The sequence below is a fragment of the Salmo salar genome, chromosome ssa15 (assembly GCF_905237065.1).
Source record: "Salmo salar chromosome ssa15, Ssal_v3.1, whole genome shotgun sequence".
NCBI lineage: Eukaryota > Metazoa > Chordata > Actinopteri > Salmoniformes > Salmonidae > Salmo > Salmo salar.
Window position 1 is genome coordinate 96464820 of NC_059456.1, and position 19784 is coordinate 96484603.

Here is a 19784-nt window from a genome sequence, read left to right on the forward strand (position 1 = left end):
AGTAGGCTTCTAATGTTAACATGCATGAAACCAAGGCTTTTACGGTTACAGAAGTCAACAAATGAGAGCACCTGGGGAGTAGGCACAGCAGGTCCTGGATTAACCTCTACATCACCAGAGGAACCAAGAAGAAGTAGAGTAAGGGTACGGCTAAAGGCTATACGAACTGGCCGTCTAGCACGTTCGGAACAGAGAGTAAAGGGAGCAGGTTTCTGGGCACGATAGCATAGTTTCAAGGCATAATGTACAGACAAAAGGTATGGTAGGAAGAGAGAACATTGGAGGTAAACCTAGGCATTGAGTAATGAAGAGAGAGATATTGTCTCTAGAGACATTTTAACCAGGTGATGTCATCGCATATGTGGGAGGTGGAACAACATGGTTGGTTAAGGCATATTGAGCAGGGCTATAGGCTCTACAGTGAAATAAGACAGTAATCACTAACCAGGACAGTAATGGACAAGACATATTGATATTAGGGAGAGGCATGCGTAGCCAAGTGATCCTATGGATCCAGTGAGTGGTTGGGCTGGCTGGGGACACAGCGATTCAGACAGTTAGCAGGCCGGGGCTAGCAAGCTAGCATAAGGGCCTTAGAGGGACGTCACGATGGGGGGGAAGTCTGTTTTTGCCTCCTCGTGAGGTGACGTCGATAGACCAGTCGTGGAATTAATAGGGTTCCAAGTAGCAGAGGGGTCCAAGTCCAATTGGCAAAATGGGTATAGTGGTCCAAGAAACTGGCCGGTGGATCAGCTAACAGTCCAATATGCTATAGCTAGCTAGCAGGCCACGGTTAGCAGAATGGGCCTTCAGGGGACGTCATGCCTGAGGGGCCTGTTGGGATCCTCGGGCAGATTATGTCGGTATTCCAGTCGTGAAGGATCGGCGGGGTTCCGTGTCCCGTACCGGCAGTAGAAGGGGTCCGGATATTGTAGCCGAGGAGTGGGCTTCAGGAGTAGCCCAGGAGCCCTAGCCGGGAGATGGGTCTAGCATGGGCTAGCCCCAGGCTAGTTGGTGCTTGCTCCGGGACGGAAACGTTAGCCAGGAGTAGTCAACCCGGGTTGCGGTTAGCTAGCTGCCATGATCCAGATGAAAGGGTTCGGAGATTGCGTTAGGAATCCGGGGATATGGAGAGAAAAATAGGTCCGGTATGCTCTGGTTTGAAACGCATTGTACAAACTGGCGAGAGCTTTCCGAGCTAAAGGTTAGTAGACTGATGCTGATAGCTGGTAGCTAGTTAGCTTCAGTTGAGGTATTCCAGTATGGAGGTAAATAGAAATACTTTACAAAAAAAACAGATCCACACCACATTGGGTGAGGCGAGTTGCAGGAGAGTATTTTGAAGTTGAGGTTTAGGAAAAATATTTTTAAAAATGCAAAGAAAAAGATAAAAGATATATACACATGGGACGAGACAAGATGTCTGACTGCTACGCCACCTTGGAATCATGTAGCTTATAACCTGTTTTTGAGAAATGTCATCATCTAATATTGTAAGAGGTTTCATTGTCCCCTTTATTTATCCTACAGTTCTGACTTGGTGTACAGGGAAAATACTGTAAGAGCAGCCAATGTTCTGCATTCTGTCACTGTACATTTCAAAACTGCTGAACACATAGTTATATTGACTACGTCCGAATTAGCTCGCTCATTAATGTCTTCATCGAAATTACGGAATGCCTCTTATCCGCTCATCGTTCCCTCAATTGTCAGTAGAAACCACATTTGTTTAAGTACAATTAATGTATTGTTTAGTGTTCTGTTGTGTAGTGGCATTGCTGGCATGCATCAACAACCCAAAAATTGGGGAGTTTGCCCCACCAAGATTTACATGCTAAAATCTTCGCTGGCTGTGCAGTAAAGTAACGTAAGAGGGTAAAAACAACAAGGACTTCCCCTACCTTTGATTTGTATGTCATAGTCCACAGCTCCAACTCTCTCTTTTCTCAGCTTCACATGTGATGTCATTCTTGCTCCGACAGGGTGAAACTCTGTTGCAAAGAAGAGATATCAATAATTCCACAAGGTTTTCTACAATAGTTTGACCTGAAACGTTACTACAGCTTATCACCTAGTTCCTGACAAAAGCCTTATTCACTGTACCCATGCTTATTGGAGTACACAGTAAAAAAAAAAAAATTAGAGATCCAGTCAAAATTACTTGTTGTATCTAGTCAAGTCAACTAAATGTGCTAAATAAATGTTATGTTTTGTATTTATTAGGTATCCCCATTAGCTGCTGCCAAGGCAGCAGATACTCTTGTTGGGGTCCAAACACACCAAAGGACCCACATTACATATAAAACAACAGATAAAGCAGTGAACTATGTTTGTACTGAATGAGCTAAAGATAAAACAGTACATCATACACCACCAAATATCCACAACACAAAATGTTCAATCCCGCCATACAACAATATCCCAATGTGTGCGTATGCATGTGTCTGTACCTTTGTCTGTGTCTCTTCACAGTCCCCGTTGTTCCATAAGGTGCATTTTTACCTGCTTTTTACTGCTTGCATCAGTTACCTGATGTGGAATAGAGTTCCATGTAGTCATGGGTCTATGTAGTACTGTGCGTCTCCCATAGTCTGTTCTGGACTTGGGGACTGTGAAGAGACCTCTGGTGGCATGTCATGTGGGGTATGCATGGGTGTCCGAGCTGTGCGCTAGTATTTTAAACGGACAGCTCGGTACATTCAGCTTGTCAACACCTCTTACAAAAACAAGTAATGATGAAGTCAATCTCTCTTCCACTTTGAGCCATGAGAGATTGACATGCATGTCATTAATCTTAGCTCTCCGTGTACTTTTAAGGGCCAGCCGTGCTGCCCTGTTCTGAACCAACTGCAATTTTCCCAGGTCCCTCTTTGTGGCACCTGACCAGACTACTGAACAGTAGTCTAGGTCCGACAAAACCAGGGCTTGTAGGACCTGCCTTGTTAATAGTGTTGTTAAGAATGCAGAGCAGTGCTTTATTATGGACAGACTTCTCCCCATCTTAGCAACTGTTGTATCAAAATGTTTTGACCATGACAGTTTACAATACAGGGTTACTCCAAGCAGTTTAGTCACCTCAACCTGCTCAATTTCCACATTATTCATTACGAGATGTAATTGAGGTTTAGTGAATGATTTGTCCCAAATAGAATGCTTTTAGTTCTGGAAATATTCAGGACTAACTTACTCCTTGCTACCTATTCTGAAACGAACTGCAGCAAGTGTTGCAGTCATTTCAGTCGTTGTAGTAGCTGACATGTATAGCGTTGAGTCATCCACATACATAGACACACTGGCCTTACTCAAAGCCAGTGGCATGTCGTTAGTAAAGATGGAAAATAGCAATGGGCCTAAACAGCTACCCTGGGGAATTCCTGATTCTACCTGGATTATGTTTGAGGCTTCCATTAAAGAACACCCTCTGTGTTCTGTTAGACAAGTAACTCTTTATCCACATTATAGCAGGGGGTGTAAAGCCATAACACATACGTTTTTCCAGCAGCAGACTATGATCGATAATGTCAAAAGCTGCATTGAAGCCTAACAAGACAGGCCCCACAATCATTTTAGCATCAATTTCTCCCAGCCAATCATCAGTCATTTGTGTAAGTGCTGTGCTTGTTGAGTGTCCTTCCCTATATGCGTGAGTTGACTTCAACTCACTCAAAAATTCAAAAGATATTAATTCAAATTGAGTTAGCAAAAACAATGTGCTTACTCAACTTAGAAATTCACAACCATGAAGTCAAATCAATTGAACCAACATAACAGTTGTGTTGACAAAAATATAAAGTTAAGATAACTACAACGTATCAAATTCTCTTAAGTTATGAAATTAAATCAACTAAGAACGACATGTTTACTCAAGTCAAATCAACTGAAGCAACATAACAGTAGTGTTAACTGAAAATATCAAAATGACTTCATCTTATTTTTTGGGGGGTGGAGCTCATTAGAATAATACTCAGTATTTGCAACAGTTCATTTTGACATTTACATTTTGGTCAGACACTTTTATCCAGAGCGACTTTAGCTAGTGCATTTAAAGAAGGACGATAAATAACTACATGTAAAAAGTAACAAATAAAAAGCTAATGTAACCATGACTGAGAATGTCATTGTAGCTAAAGTGGTCTGTTAATGGGTTGAAATTACAGAGTGTGCTGCCGGTTTTGAAACTGGCAAAAAAGCTCACACAAGAGCAAGAGACAGATGGGAGGATAATGTTCCCCACTTAAATTTCTATTATATAATTTCAAAAGCTTTGTCAGTTCTGAAATGTGTTCTTTTCAAAGTAGTTGTTTCAACTGTATAACTTTGTTCAATTGAAACAACAAATAGTTTAGTTTTTCTGACTAGCAAATATGTGTCCTCTCCACTTAAAAACGTGTCAAAACAACTTGAGTAGCTTTGTTAGCATAACTAAAACAATCAGTTTAAGCACATTGATTTCAATTTTAACAAAGAAAATTTGAGGAAAAGGCTAGCTGAATTCTATCAGCATATTGACTGTAGCACTCGCGCTGGAAAAACTCTCGACCATTGCAACTCAAATTTCCGGGATGAATGTAAGGCCCTCTCCCGCCCTCCTTTCGGCAAATCTGACCATGACTCAATTTTGCTCCTCCCTTCCTATAGGCATAAACTCAAACAGGAAGTACCCGTGCTGAGGAATATTCAACGCTGGTCTGACCAATTGGAATCCACGCTTCAACATTGTTTTGATCACGCGGACTGGGATGTGTTCCGGGAAGCTTCAGAGAATAATATTGATGTGTACACCGAGACGGTTACTGAGTTCATCAAGAAGTCTATAGGAGATGCTGTACCCACTGTGACTATTAAAACCTACCCTAACCAGAAACCGTGGATAGATGGCAGCATTCGCATTAAACTGAAAGCGCGGACCACCACATTTAACCATGGCAAGGTGACTGGGAATATGGCAGAATACAACCAGAGTTGTCATTCTCTCCGTAAGACAAACAGGTGAAACATCAGTATAGAGACAAAGTGGAGTCAAGACGGACAGCTGATCGTCCTCATAGTGGCAGACCACGTGTAACAACACCTGCACAGGATCGGAACATCCGAACATCACACCTGCGGGACAGGTACAGAATGGCAACAACAACTGCCCGAGTTAGACCAGGAACGCACAATTCCTGCTCAGTTCTCAGACTGTTAGCAATAGGCTGAGAGAGGCTGGACTGAGGGCTTGTAGGCCTGTTGTAAGGCAGGTCCTCACCAGACATCACCGGCAACAACGTTGCCTATGGGCACAAACCCACCGTCACTGGACCAGACAGGACTGGCAAAAAGTGCTCTTCACTGACGAGTCGCAGTTTTGTCTCACCAGGGGTGATGGTCAGATTTGCGTTTATCATCGAAGGAATGAGCATTACACCGAGGCCTGTACTCTGGAGCGGGATTGATTTGGAGTGTCCGTCATGGTCTGGAGCGGTGTGTCACAGCATCATCGGACAGAGCTTGTTGTCATTGCAGGCAATCTCAACACTGTGCGTTACAGGGAAGACATCCTCCTCCCTCATGTGGTACCCTTCCTGCAGGCTCATCCTGACATGACCCTCCAGCATGACAATGCCACTAGCCATACTGCTCATTCTGTGTGTGATTTCCTGCAAGACAGGAATGTCAGTGTTCTGCCATGGCCAGCGAAGAGCCCGGATCTCAATCTCATTGAGCACGTCTGGGACCTGTTGGATCGGAGGGTGAGGGCTAGGGCCATTCCCCCCAGAAATATCCGGGAACTTGCAGGTGCCATGGTGGAAGAGTGCGGTAACATCTCACAGCAACAACTGGCAAATCTGGTGCAGTCCATGAGGAGGAGATGCACTGCAGTCCTTAATGCAGCTGGTGGCCACACCAGATACTGTTACTTTTGATTTTGACCCCCCTTTGTTCAGGGACACAGTTTTCCATTTCTGTTAGTCACATGTCTGTGGAATTTGTTCAGTTTATGTCTCAGTTGTTGAATCTTGTTATGTTCATACAAATATTTACACATGTTAAGTTTGCTGAAAATAAACGCAGTTGACAGTAAAAGGACGTTTCTTTTTTTGCTGAGTGTATGTGGCAGGGTCTACAGACAATCACGAACTACAAAAGGAAAACCAGCCATGATACCTTTCTCCCAGACAAGCTAAACATGTTCTTTGCCCACTTTGATGATAACACAGTGCCACCGACGCGGCCAACTACCAAGGACTGTGGGCTCTCCTTCTCCGTGGCCAACGTGAGTAAGACATTTAAATGTGTTAACACTCGCTAGGCTGCCAGCCCAGACAGCATCCCTAGCCGCGTCCTTAGAGCATGCGCAGACCAGCTTTCTGATGTGTTAATGGACATATTCAATTTCTCCCTATCCCAGTCTGCTGTCCCCACATGCTTCAAGATGGCCACCATTGTCCCTGTTCCCAAGAATGCAAAGGTAACTGAACTAAATGACAATCGCCCCGTAGCACTCACTTATGTCATCATGAAGTACTTTTGAGAGACTAGTCAAGGATCATATCACCTCCACCCTACCCGTCACCCAAGACCTACTCCAATTTGCTTACTGCTCCAATAGGTCCACAGACGATGCAATCGCACCCACACTGCATACTGCCCTATCCCATCTGGACAAAACGAATACCTATGTAAGAATGCTTGCTGTTCATTGACTATAGGTCAGCATTCAACACCATAGTACCCTCCAAGCTCATCATTAAGCTCGAGGACCTGGGTCTAAATCTTGCCCTGTGCATTTGGGTCCTGGACTTCCTGACGGGCCGCCCCCAGGTGGTGAAGGTAGGAATCAACACCTCCCCTTCGCTGATCCTCAACACTGGGGCCTCAGAAGGTTGCGTGCTCAGTCCCCTCCTGTCTCCCTGTTCACCCATGACTGCGTGGCCATGCACGCCTCCAACTCAATCATCAAGTTTGCAGACGACACAACAGTAGTAGGCTTGATTACCAACAACGATGAGTAAGCCTCCAGGGGGGAGGTGAGGGCTCTGGGAGTGTGGTGTCAGGAAAATAACCTCTCACTCAATGTCAACAAAACAAAGGAGATGATCGTGGACTTCAGGAAACAGCAAGGGGAGCACCCCCCCATCCACATCGACAGGACAGTAGTGGAGAAGGTGGAAAGTTTTAAGTTCCTTGGCGTACACATCACAGACAAACTGAAATGGTCCACCCACACAGACAGCGTGGTGAAGAAGGCGCAACAGCACCTCTTCAACCTCAGGAGGCTGAAGAAAATTGGATTGTCACCAAAAACCCTCAAACTTTTACAGATGCACAATCGAGAGCATCCTGTCGAGCTGTATCACCGCCTGGTACGGCAACTGCACCGCCCACAACCGCAGGGCTCTCCAGAGGGTGGTGCGGTCTACACAACACTGGGGGGCAAACTACCTGCCTTCCAGGACACCTACAGCACCACCCTTAAACAGCCATCACTAGCACAGAGAGGCTGCTGCCTACATAGACAGACTTGAAATAATTGGCCACTTTAATAAATGGAACACTAGTGACTTGAATAATGTCACTTTAATAATGTTTACACATTTTGCATTACTCATCTCATATGTATATACTGTATTCTATACTATCTACTGTATCTCAGGCTATGCTGCTCTGACATTGCTCATCCATATATTCTTAATTCCATTCCTTTACTTAGATTTGTGTGTATTAGGTATTTGTGAAATTGTTAGATATTACTTGTTAGATATTGCTGCACTGTCGGGAACTAGAGGCACAAACATTTCGCTACACCCGCAATAATATCTGCTAAACACGTGTATGCGACAAATACAATTTGATTTGAGTTCCATGTACGTTACTAGGTTGAAGTAATTTGAGATGAAATTAACCACACGAAATCCGGATTGGATTTGACATAAAAATGTTAAGGAATCTTGGTAATAGACTTTTGTAATATGAATCAAACAAACTTGTTTTACAGTGTAACGTTATAGTCTAAATCAGGGGTCTCCAACAGGTTGATAGCGAGCTCGCAGCCCACCTAGGAGTAGCTCGACAAACGATTCTGAAAGTACAATTTTCACTTGTTCGATCGCAAACTGTCATAAACACATCTCACAACTATGAGATACCGTAAACTCCCAGCTACTATCTAATCAACACAACAACATTGACATTATCCCACAATATCTGCCAATTAATTTCCAGCAATATTATACCCGTCTGTCTTTGTGATGCGCGCGTTTGTTTATCACTCCGTGTGTAGCCAGTTGATGTGATAACCAACTTGTGGGTTGACAGAAGTACTTTCCGCAAAACCTTCTCAATTAAATGTTAACTGTAAAGTAGTCTTACCTGGCAGAAGTATATCATGAGTAAGTATATAATTTGTATCTATTATTTGCACACTTTTCCATGAAATGAGCAGCAGCAGTACAGAACCATCGCTAGACCAGCACATTAGATGGTACATTCCTCACTCACTAGATGCACAATTAAAGGGCCAGATGCACAATTAAAGGGGAATACACAAAGAAAATCACAATTTTTCCAGACCTGAAAAAACATGTATTTTGATGTGATTTAAGCGTTGACATCGACTCAGAACATCCAATTTCATTGTTTTTCCATTAACAATTTTAATTTTAAGAGTGAAAAATAAGTGCAAACATAATTTGGGAAAATATCAACAACAAAAAATTGGGGAAAAATCACAGATGTTATAGGGCCCCTCTTAGTTTATGAAACATTATTTTACCAGGTATATTCACAGAACACATAGTGCACTACTTTCTCTTGTACACTAAGGACCCGGGAAAGAGTTGCAGGGTAGAGGAGAAGAGAATAATGTGCTATTTGAAAACTAGAAGAAAAATAGTAGCTTGCGACATGTTAAAAAAAATTTTAAATAGCTAGAAAACGTTGGAGACCGCTGGTCTAAGTGAATCCTTACTCACTCTACCCATGCTTATTGGAGTATAGTCTAAGTGTGTGAAGTTAATGACCCTACATCGAGGTCCAAGTTCAATTGATTTCTAACATTTGAAAACCAATTTGTCATGTACTGTATGCTACACTTGCTGGTCCCTTCAATGACTTTGTCAACAATGCTCTATGAGACTCACTACTTCCCTCTCTCTGTGACACTCTCCCTGCATTCACTACTGAACTCCTATCCATAGTATCAGTTAGAGTCTGTGATCCACACCTGCTGTCTCTAACTCTGAATGATCGGCTATGAAAAGCCAACTGACATTTACTCCTGAGGTGCTGACCTGTTGCACCCTCTTCAACCACTGTGATTATTATTATCTGACCCTGCTGGTCTTCTATGAACGTTTGAACATCTTGGCCATGTTCTGTTATAATCTCCACCCGGCACAGCCAGAAGAGGACTGGCCACCCCTCAGAGCCTAGTTCCTGTCTAGGTTTCTTCCTAGGTTCTGGCCTTTCTAGGGAGTTTTTCCTAGCCACCGTGCTTCTACATCTGCATTGCTTGCTGTTTGAGGCTTTAGGCTGGGTTTTCTGTACAGCACTTTGTGACATCGGCTGATGTGAAAATGGCTTTATAAATAAATTTTATTGATAGACTGAAAACAGTATTGTCTGTAACACATTTCCTAGTTCAACCCAGCCTGCCTCTGAGAAAGCCAGCTGGTATGTAACGCACCACTCTGCTCGTGCTGCTGCACACCTGTAGCATGCAGAAATAGCAGCAGCAACATTTCAGCCGCCTTATAAATAGTACTGTACCACCGCCACAAGGCACACAGCACTGTCACAGAGCGAATGTTTGTGTTACACGCTCACTAATAGAGTAACTTTGCGTGACAATATGTAACTTATGTATGTGTTGGGAGAGAATCAACAGTACTGTCAGCTCACACAATCCTTCAATTGTAGTTTACATGTTTTGTAGATTATATTGATTAATAGAAACTAAACTCAACTTAAATCAGAAGTTTGAATATATTGGTTATGACTGAGCAAGCCAGTAAATATTTATTTTGTTTCAATAGCCTAGGCCTGGTTTAGTTGAGCACAATATGGTGATGGGACATCATGTCTCTTTCTTCCTCTCTCTAGGTTGGATCTGGAGTGGTTAACATGCCAAATAAATGAGAGAAAATATGTCTTTATGGATTTGCTGCATTGCTGTTGACTGGTTACCAATGTAAATAGAGCACTAAAAATAAACGTTTTGTCAGACCTGTGGTATACAGTCTGATATACCACGGCTGTCAGCCAATCAGCATTCAGGGCTTGAACTAGCCAGTTTATAATGTTCCTAGATACTGACTGCTAAAGGCCTGAGGGGTTGATAACCCCCTTGACCATTTAAATGCAGTTTAACTCCTTTATGCTTGCGCAGTTAGAATTGCTGTCTTTCCTCCTTCTCTGTTGGTATTTAACAATACAATATGACAAAGCTTTATTCATACCCTTATTTATTAACTGAGAGCTCAAGCAGTCACTATAGGATTAGTGCATGAGATGTTGGTTCTGAACTGCATTTGAATTGCCTTTCATGAAATTAGTAGTTCATATTATTGGAGTCTCTCTCTTTCTATGCTGTCACTAATCCTCCCACAGAGACCTCTAGTGATCTTTAAAAAGAGGAAGACAGGTGTGGTGCTTCCTGTGTCGGAGGCGAGGGCACACACTAGTGGTGCGCAGGTCAGCTGTTTGTTCAACCGTACCCGCCTGCAATTGCTAGTAACCTATCAGAAACCACCTGACTATACACTGGGTATACCAAACCTTAGTAACCCCTTCCTAATATTGAAGGTCTACAGTAGCCTCAACAGCACTCTGTAGGGTAGCACCATGATGTAGCTGGAGGACAGCTAGCTTCTGTCTTCCTCTGGGTACATTGACTTCAATACAAAACCTAGGAGGCTCATGGTTCTCACCTCCTTCCATAGACTTACACAGTAGTTATGACAACTTCAGGAGGATGTCCTCCAACCTATCAGAGCTCTTGCAGCATGAACTGATATGTTGTCCTCCCAGTCAAAGGATCAGAGAATGACTCTAGTCCTGAAAGCATAAGCTACAGCTAGCTAACACCGCAGTGCATAACATGTGGTGAGTAGTTGACTCAGAGAGATAGAAAGACAATAGTTGAACAGTTTTGATCAAATATATTTATTCAAAAATAAAAAAGCAACATTTTGTTTCATTTTCACTTAGTAGCTAGCAAATGCAGCTAGCTAGCAAGTTTAGCCTACTCAAACACCCTGCTCAATTATTTTATTTTACCTTTATTTAACTAGGCAAGTCAATTATGAACAAATTCTTATTTTCTATGACAGCCTAGGAACAGTGGGTTAACTGCCTTGACCAGGGGCTGAACGACAGATTTTTTACCTTGTCAGCTCAGGGATTCAATCTTGCAACCTTTCGGTTACTAGTCCAACGCTCTAAAGCCACTTGGCTACCTGCCGCCCCGCCTCAAACAGAGGGATGCTATGTTAGCTAGCTGCAATTGCTAGTAACCCATCCGCAACCCCCTTCTATACACCTTGAGTATACCAAAACGTAGTAACCCTGGCTGTTCAAATAATGACCATATCATAGCTGACACTGTCTTAACTTTAGATACTTTTTATTCATTATTAAAGGAAAATAAACTCACAACAATATCATTATGTACATGTTAATGGTGAGCTCATTACAGATAATAGCTTACGGTTGTGAGTGTGACAAAATAAAAGCAGCACATTATACCAGAGAATTTTAGAACTTTCATTGCAAGCTGTCAGGTAACCATGACAACGGACGCAGCGACAGGGTCAAAGTTGAACTTTTTTCATCCGTCTGAGAGAAGGAAACAGACGGTTGAAGCGAAGGTCTACATTCCACCGAATATAAATTAAATGTCGTTTTGACCAGCTACACTTGTCGCATTCTAATTGTCTACAGACATGTCGATAGACAAAGTATAAACCAGCCTAAGGTATTGTTTTATCTGTATTTAACCCGCCCGCCCTTCATCCACACAATATTTAATGATCCTAACCCCGCCTGCCCCGCGGTTCGGCGGGTTATGATGAGTCAACTCGCGCATCACAAACACACACACACACTCATGCATTCACGCACACACACACCCGAACACTTAAGCACGCACACACATACACACGCACTGAAGAGCAAAGCAGGACTCACTAACCATGAGTCACGAACTCACTTTCCTTCCTTCGCCCCTCTCTTTCTCCATCGCTCGCTCACTCTTCACTTCCAACTAACTTCCCCTTTTCTTTTCAAAAACCAAACTTCACTCATCAAAACTCAATTTCACACAGCTGTTTTAAACTGTTCCCAATTTCAGTTCCTTTTATTTATTTTTCAAAAGATAAACGTTCCCTGTGATTTCGTCTATCCATCTATAGATAGGTTTACGTATAGGTATATCTGTATATCTGCTTATAGTTTACGTTTAGATCCATTGCATTTCCCTTTGAAATGTGTAACAAATCTCATGTAACTTTATAATATGCGTTGTAGAACGTAGCTGTTGTACAGCATCTTGTTTTTACACGATTCGTCATCCTTTCCATCTCCCCTTCTCCATTCCTTCACTGCGTGATCATCATTGAATCATGCAACAGGAATTGGAGTTTCTTGCCATCATCATCAGGATACAGGGCACTACCAGTATATCTCAACTGATATCCACTGGTCAGTTTGAACTAGTGTAAGGTACTGTACATGTCTTTCCTATACAGCTGTACTAATGTGGTGTATTTCGGTTTATCGTCCAGCCACAACCACATACTTCACAGTGGGGTGAGTCTGAGATAGACATTAAAATATACTGTAGTTATAGCTGTCAAACAGCAGATAAACTACATTCACAGCAAGTAGAGAAAGCAGGATCTCTGTCTAACATCCAGATAATTACAGTACTCCTACACATGTACAGCAACACACAGCAGACATTGTCTATTTCAAACAAGACATAACATGCCACACAACATTCTTAAATATTGTGAAATTAATGTCCTAGTTATTCTGTTATGAAAATCAGATTCATACCTGACTGAGATTGTTTTTAATCGTCTTCTTTCCACACTGAGTAACGTTTATCTCCCAAAGATGACTTATTCCTTCCTCCTTTTTACATTAAACACATAAACCTGTGTGAATGTCACGACCCTCCTCTCTCCGTTCTGTCGCTCCCTGACACACTTTCTAAAACACCCAGTGCCGGGTTGTGCAAGAGTGGTGGAGAGTCATTCTTCTAATTCAAGACACACCCCCCCTCCTCATCCACCCTCCTCCTCATCGCTCTCTCCCCTATGACTTCATGTGTGTAGTAACACTAAAGCTGAGTAAGGGCTGTCTGCATCTGTAATACACTTATTGAGTAACGAATAGATATTATGGGAGCATTGCACTTGTGTAACACACCCAAAAGTGGTGGTCATTAATCAGAACAAGTCATGACATTAATCAGAACAAGTCATTCTGTAGAAGCTATGAGAATAGAAAGGGTCAGTACTTTTGTGAAGCATCACAGCAAAGTTGAAAAATATATGGCAAATAGAAATCCAAAATGGATGGGGTTAAGCGATAGATGGGAGTGGTTGAATGGAGCTGAAGGGTGGGACTAATAACAAGATAACCAATGTAAAACATGTGGGGTCTGTAAAATGTATATAGATTCAGAAAAGTTGTGAAATTGCACAGTTACAAAAATAAATCAAACTGGATGGACATCAGAAATTGAGGAAGGACTAAAAACAAACAAAATATTACAATTGTAAAATAGATTGTGTCTGTAAAATGTGTATAATATGTATAAACTGAAGGTAGAAGCCTAAGTGTTATTGTTTATTGGTTTACTCCAATTGGGGGAAGGGTGGTATGGTTTGCGGGGAATAATAAAGGTATATTCTTAAAAAAGTATGTATATCTATGTAGGTATGTGTATGTATGTACAGTTGAAGTCGGAAGTTTACATACACTTAGGTTGGAGTCATTAAAACTTGTTTTTCAACCACTCCACAAATTTCTTGTTAACAAACTATAGTTTTGGCAAGTCAGTTCGGACATCTACTTTGTGCATGACATGTAATTTTTCCAACAATTGTTTACAGACAGATTATTTCACTTAAAATTCACTGTATCACAATTTCAGTGGGTCAGAAGTTTACATATATCCATTATGTGGATATATTGAAGCAACATCTCAAGACATCAGTCAGGAAGTTAAAGCTTGGTTGCAAATGGGTCTTCCAAATGATCAATGACCCCAAGCATACTTACAAAGTTGTGGCAAAATGGCTTAAGGACAACAAGGTCAAGGTATTGGAGTGTCCATCACAAAGCCCTGACCTCAATCCTATTGAAAATCTGTGGGAAGAACTGAAAAGCGTGTGCGAGCAAGGAGGCCTACAAACCTGACTCAGTTATACCAGCTCTGTCTGGAGGAATGGGGCAAAAATCACCCAACTTATTGTGGGAAGCTTGTGGAAGGCTACCTGAAACATTTGACCCAAGTTAAACAATTTAAAGGCAATCGTGTCAAATACCAATTGAGTGTATGTAAACTTCTGACCCACTGGGAATGTGATTAAATAAATAAAACCTGAAATAAATAATTCTCTCTACTATTATTCTAACATTTCACATTCTTAAAATAAAGTGGTGATCCTAACTGACCTAAGACAGGTATTTTTACAATAATTAAATGTCAGGAATTGTGAAAAACTGAGTTTAAATGTATTTGGCTCAGTGTATGTAAACTTCTGACTTCATCTGTATGTGTCTATGTATGAATATTTATGTATGCATATGTATGGGTATGTACGTGTATGTATATGGATATATATATATATTTACCAAAAAAAGATATGGGGGATTAGTAATGATGCAGACAATTACATTGATGGAAGCAACAATCTTTCTGCAATATTAAGCTGATCCACCCCCCCAAAAAATACATGTAAAATGTTTTTAAAAAATGGAACAAGTCATGACATTAATCAGAACAAGTCATGACAAAATAGTTAGATCATCTCACTGACAGAGCAAGTTCTCCACATATAACATAATATAATCCTGTTACTATGCAGGACTAGAGAGCAGTAGCTTGTTTGCTCTTGTAGCTAATGTTGTTTACCAGAAACATTGGTGTAGAATACTGTGAGTGAAGTGATAGTGTTGTCATGCCCTTGCAAGGTGTGATGAAGCTGGAGAAGTTGTGAAAACAGCACTGCTTCTGGCTAACAGAGATTTCCACTTTCTAAAAATATATTTCCATTCCTCTTTGCAATACCAGCAAACTCTCAAAAACTCTTGTCTCACTTCTAACTTCCCCTGTGTTTCCTTCCTCTTCATCTGAAGGACCTTAAATAACTGACTCTAAACATAAGTTAAGTGGCTTAACTGATCTATATCATAAAAGACTGAGTGATTTACTCAACTGGTGTTGAAAGCATGCATGTGAGCCCTATTGACACTGTAAATAAAATGCAAACTAATTTCATGAAGTTACTTGATAATTAAAGGCTTGCCTTGTATTCTGGAAAGTCCTTAGCTTTTGACTTTTTAATTGATGGTTTAGATAAATGTCAGAGTTTGTTTCTTCAACATTCTGGAGAAGTGCTTTCTTTTGTGTTTAATTCTGACACCGTAAGCTCTGCAAAATGAAACCACTTTATACTTAATGTGCTAACAATCAGTAAATGCATTTTACTGATCATTTATATATACTTCAATCATTTAAGAGAAAATAAAATGTTCAGTTTTAAATCTGGACGTCCTGCTAAAGACAGCATTATATGTACTTCAACACCTCTTAAAATGTGTGTGAGAAAGATAGCGCCACAAGGCAGGCTACATACACATGTGTGAAGGTGATAGATACAATAGGAACAAACCCAGAGCATCTCTGTCTGTCTGGTCAGTTCTACTGAAGAAAGAAACAGACCTGCATGCTTAAGTTTGTTCTGTGCAACACATGCTTCTCAGTCAAGTAAAATATGGACTTTGTCAGCTCTATTCATTACATTTCTACCAGCAGCAATCAAAATGTAAGACTCGTTTATAAGTGCTGGTTGCAAAAACGCAAAAGTGACCTATTGGTCACTGAGAATTTCTCAAAATATTTTGTTACATTTTACTGGCCATCTAGTACACAAAGAAATACACTACAAAATGTATTACTTAAAACTTTTATTTTGAAGAATACTTAACAGACCTGATTTAGACACATCCAAAAACACTGGTTATGTTTTCAAAATGTGTAGATTATGGGTGGGGTGGCCGACGGTGAAGTGCTAGTGACAACATCAAATATAATAAAAAAAACTTGTGGAACCAGTCGTGAATTTTAGCTCAAAATCCACTTTCATTCCAGTTCCAAAAACATTCCTTTCAACCAGTTCTCAATTCGCTTTGTTTGTCACTAATGACAACAGAGAAAGTTATGGGAAAAAAAACTATTACTGTACGGTGTATGCTCTAAAGGTAAAATATATTACTGTACGGTGTAAAGTAAAATATATTACTGTGCAGTGTACACTGTAAAGATAAAATATATTACTGTAGGGTGTACACTGTAAAGGTAAAATATATTACTGTAGGGTGAACACAGTAATAGTAAAATATACTACTGTATGGTGTAAAGGTAAAATATGTTACTGTACGGTGTATGTTGTAAAGGTAAAATATACAAAGTAACTGAGGTGAATAGTTGAAGACAAACACTGGGTGAAGACTGAAGCCAAATCTGTTTTTTCCTATTTGGAAAGAGATAAAAAGTGTAGTAAGTAACTTTCATGGTGAAATTTAAAAATGGCTACTAAAGATGTCAGAGTCATTGTGAATCGGAGGATGAATCTTTGACGTCTGTGCTCTCTGTTGCTTCGCTAACTTCACTGAGCTCTTTGCTCTCTCCGCCACTGTCCCTCTCTCCCTCTTTCTCCTGGTCACCGAGTGTGGTCGTAGCCGTAAGGGTCTCCTGACCCAGTGCCTTCACTCCTGGCTTCCTCAACTGTGGGACCTATAGACAGAAACAGACACACTTGGTCAGAATGCAGCTTTGACCAGGTTCTGGATATCCACATATGTTCCCGCCGATGATAAAAAGAGACACTAATCTATGCTCCCATGTAGAGTATTGGTAAACAAAGACTGCAGTGTGTGGAGGTGTCTCTCTTAATGGTTTGGTGAAAGGTTGACCTTACCCTCACGGCAGAGAGGAGCCACTGTATACAAAACACTATCAAGCCATGCTGCTGGAAAGAAGGATAGGAGTTAAAACTCACCTCATCAGCCATATGAGCTAAGTCTCTCTTCATGGCATAGGCATCCTCCCCATCTGCATAGTACTTGGGCTCTATTTCACTAATCCTATGGAGATTAATGAAAATGATTAGTATGTGAGTGGGGAATAGGATAAACACATTACACATGGACATTGATCGTGATTGTAGCACTGCAAACAATCCTTGGTTAAAGAAGGGAAAAATAAATTAAATAAACAACGCCTGGATACATTTGAATTCTGCAGCAGAGACCATCATTTGGATGTATCAGTAGGGAATATGACTCCACAGTTCCCGAGACAACCTCACTTTGACTAGGAGGCTGACATGCAACGTCTACCTTCACAAAAGCACTTGCTTTAGGAGGGTTTGTTTAAACAAGTTAGGAGGAGCTCCATGTTACTTACTGGAATTTCAGTGTGTTGGAGTACAGGTGCAAGGCCGCTCGGTTACTGCAGTAGGAGAACATGAAATGGATGCAATTCAAGTGCTTTGTGAACCAAAAAACTACAGATAGAGATCAACAGGATAAAACCAGACAAGTCACATTAAGAATGGTCTGAAAAACAATGTCTCACTGTATTCAAATGATCTTTCGTCTATACTTCTCTAGACAACAGGAGAGTGATATGTATTTAGCATTCCATTACAACTACTAATCTGGAAATTCTTATCAAAGAGCAATATACAAATGACTAGAAATGGAACCATCTTATTGAAGTCCAACACAGACATCCAGCACACTGCACTACCTTTTCCGGACATGAAGTGAGACATATTTGGCGTTGAAGTTTTCAATCATAGCTCGGCTGGCTTGGTCCATCAGCTTCTGAGCCAGACCCAGACGTCTGTGAGAGCGCTTGACAGCCTGAGAGACAGACAGACACAATCCATACATTTGTTAACAATCCTTCCTGTCACTCAACAACCGCAACTAAACAACCTGACAAGTGCTGCAGATGAGAGGTCCCCTCCTCCTTCTCCAAGCTCCTCCATAGCCTACTGCCTATCCCATGTTGAAGCTATAAAGTACTACAATGAACAGTACAGAACCAAGACTCACCAGGGATGTGATGTGACCATGGGGGACATCATCTGGATCCTCCTCCCTATATGCCACACAAAGAGTGAGAGCTTGATAGACACTGACAAACAATGGCATGAGATAAGCTCTGTAGTTCAGGTATACTCACATTTTGGCCAAAACATATCCCACTATTTTGCCATTCTCATCCTCAGCGATGTAGGAGAGCTGAAAGATGAACAAAGAGGTGATGTTAGATGCACAGGCATCTATTAACAACTAGCTAGACCTAAATCAAATGTTTCTCATTCCTCTTGATGAGTTAGATTACTTTTTGCCTGATTGAATGCAAGAACAATGACTTGACTCAAGTGATATGAATGAAGTGGTGATGGAGATGTCTGATGATGAAGAGGATGCCATATTAACCTGTGGCCAGGACAGTCCATGGTAGAAGTAGTATTTCATCTGGTAGTTCTCTGGGAGACACAGCAGGTTGCAGTGCTGCATGTTCATAAGGTCCTCCGGCTGAGAAAACAGAACAAGACATGTCAATGGTTTGGACACTGATTGAAACAATGGCACTAATACACGTGAGAAAAGGTACAACCAGAGAGATGTCATGTCTGGACACTGATTCAATCCAAATGTCACTAACTTCACTAGCTAGCTAACGTAACTACACTTGAAGTTGAACTGGCTACTCTTGTTCACTGTGTATCCAGCTAGCTACCATAGTAGCAATCAATTTACGTAGTAGCTAAATAAGCTAGCAGCAGTTTGACTTGACAAGCAAACGTGGAGCTATCACAAAGCCTTGCATTGTTATTATTAGGGATGGGTGGCTAGGTAGCTAGCTAACGTTTGTTAGCAAGCTAATACAGTATTGCATGGTCGACTCGGCGGCTCACTTACCCTCGCGTTGCGAATATTCATGTTTTCTTCGACCGACACAATGTATAAATGAAATGTATAAATTATGGAACCAAAGTGTGTTATGAACTCCTAACGTTGTCTATATATTATGTTTCAGATATGTTAGCTAGCTAAATTGAAGGGGAAGCATGCGATAAACCGGAAGGGGTTCAGAGGTGAGTCCCGCCTCTAGTTGCGTGGGATTGGACTGGCTACAGCAGAAATAATGAAATAGAACCTCCAACACCCAATGTGGACAGGAAAGCATTTTGATGGACATATTTTACATTTTAGTAATTTAGCAGACGTTCTTATCCAGAGCGACTAACAGTAGTATCAGTGAAGGCACACTTGATTAGTTTGCCTGGTGCGCCGGGAAAGCAGTGAAAACTGTGTTACCTGGCACACGCGGGATGAGCTACCATATATCAAGTGCATCTATAGTCCACACAGTATTACGTTGATCTTTTTTTAATAGTAATTTAAGTCAACATGATTAGGCAACTTCTCAGTTCAATTCAAGTTCAGACAGTTTAGTCTATAAAGACTAGAGTTGGCAACAACAAAAA

At 41.3% G+C, this 19784-nt stretch overlaps 2 protein-coding genes across 5 annotated transcripts in view; both read right to left on the bottom strand.

Moving 5' to 3' along the window:
- The window catches only part of LOC106572702 (rho GTPase-activating protein 4), a 42047-nt gene extending 28828 nt beyond the window's left edge, over window positions 1-13219 (bottom strand). For 2 of the 4 annotated variants that reach the window (XM_014147097.2, XM_014147098.2), the window contains exons 1-2: window positions 8353-8499; window positions 1902-1991 (exon numbers count right to left, since the gene is read on the bottom strand). In XM_014147097.2, the coding sequence (XP_014002572.1) occupies window positions 1902-1991; window positions 8353-8470 (208 nt within the window). In that variant the 5' untranslated portion in view covers window positions 8471-8499. Of the gene's footprint in view, window positions 1-1901; window positions 1992-8216; window positions 8286-8352; window positions 8500-13038 lie in introns of those variants that run through there. The other 2 variants (XM_014147099.2, XM_014147100.2) reach the window with 2 other exon arrangements.
- A 2948-nt stretch (window positions 13220-16167) lies between these two features.
- On the bottom strand, window positions 16168-19434 carry LOC106572706 (N-alpha-acetyltransferase 10). The gene is made up of 8 exons (XM_014147111.2): window positions 19216-19434; window positions 18730-18828; window positions 18470-18528; window positions 18340-18385; window positions 18029-18144; window positions 17684-17728; window positions 17277-17361; window positions 16168-17011 (listed from the first exon to the last, which is right to left on the bottom strand). The coding sequence occupies exons 1-8, from the start codon at window positions 19234-19236 to the stop codon at window positions 16826-16828; spliced, it is 657 nt and encodes a 218-aa protein (XP_014002586.1). The 5' UTR covers window positions 19237-19434; the 3' UTR covers window positions 16168-16825.
- Between the last annotated feature and the right edge of the window lie 350 nt (window positions 19435-19784).

Excerpts from the sequence above, each read along its gene's own strand:
- LOC106572706 (XM_014147111.2), bottom strand. The coding sequence starts at position 19,236 with ATGAATATTCGCAACGCGAGG. Across the intron at positions 18,829-19,215 it reads TGAATATTCGCAACGCGAGG|CCGGAGGACCTTATGAACAT; the intron begins GTAAGTGAGCCG and ends CTGTTTTCTCAG. Across the intron at positions 18,145-18,339 it reads ATGGTCACATCACATCCCTG|GCTGTCAAGCGCTCTCACAG; the intron begins GTGAGTCTTGGT and ends TCTGTCTCTCAG.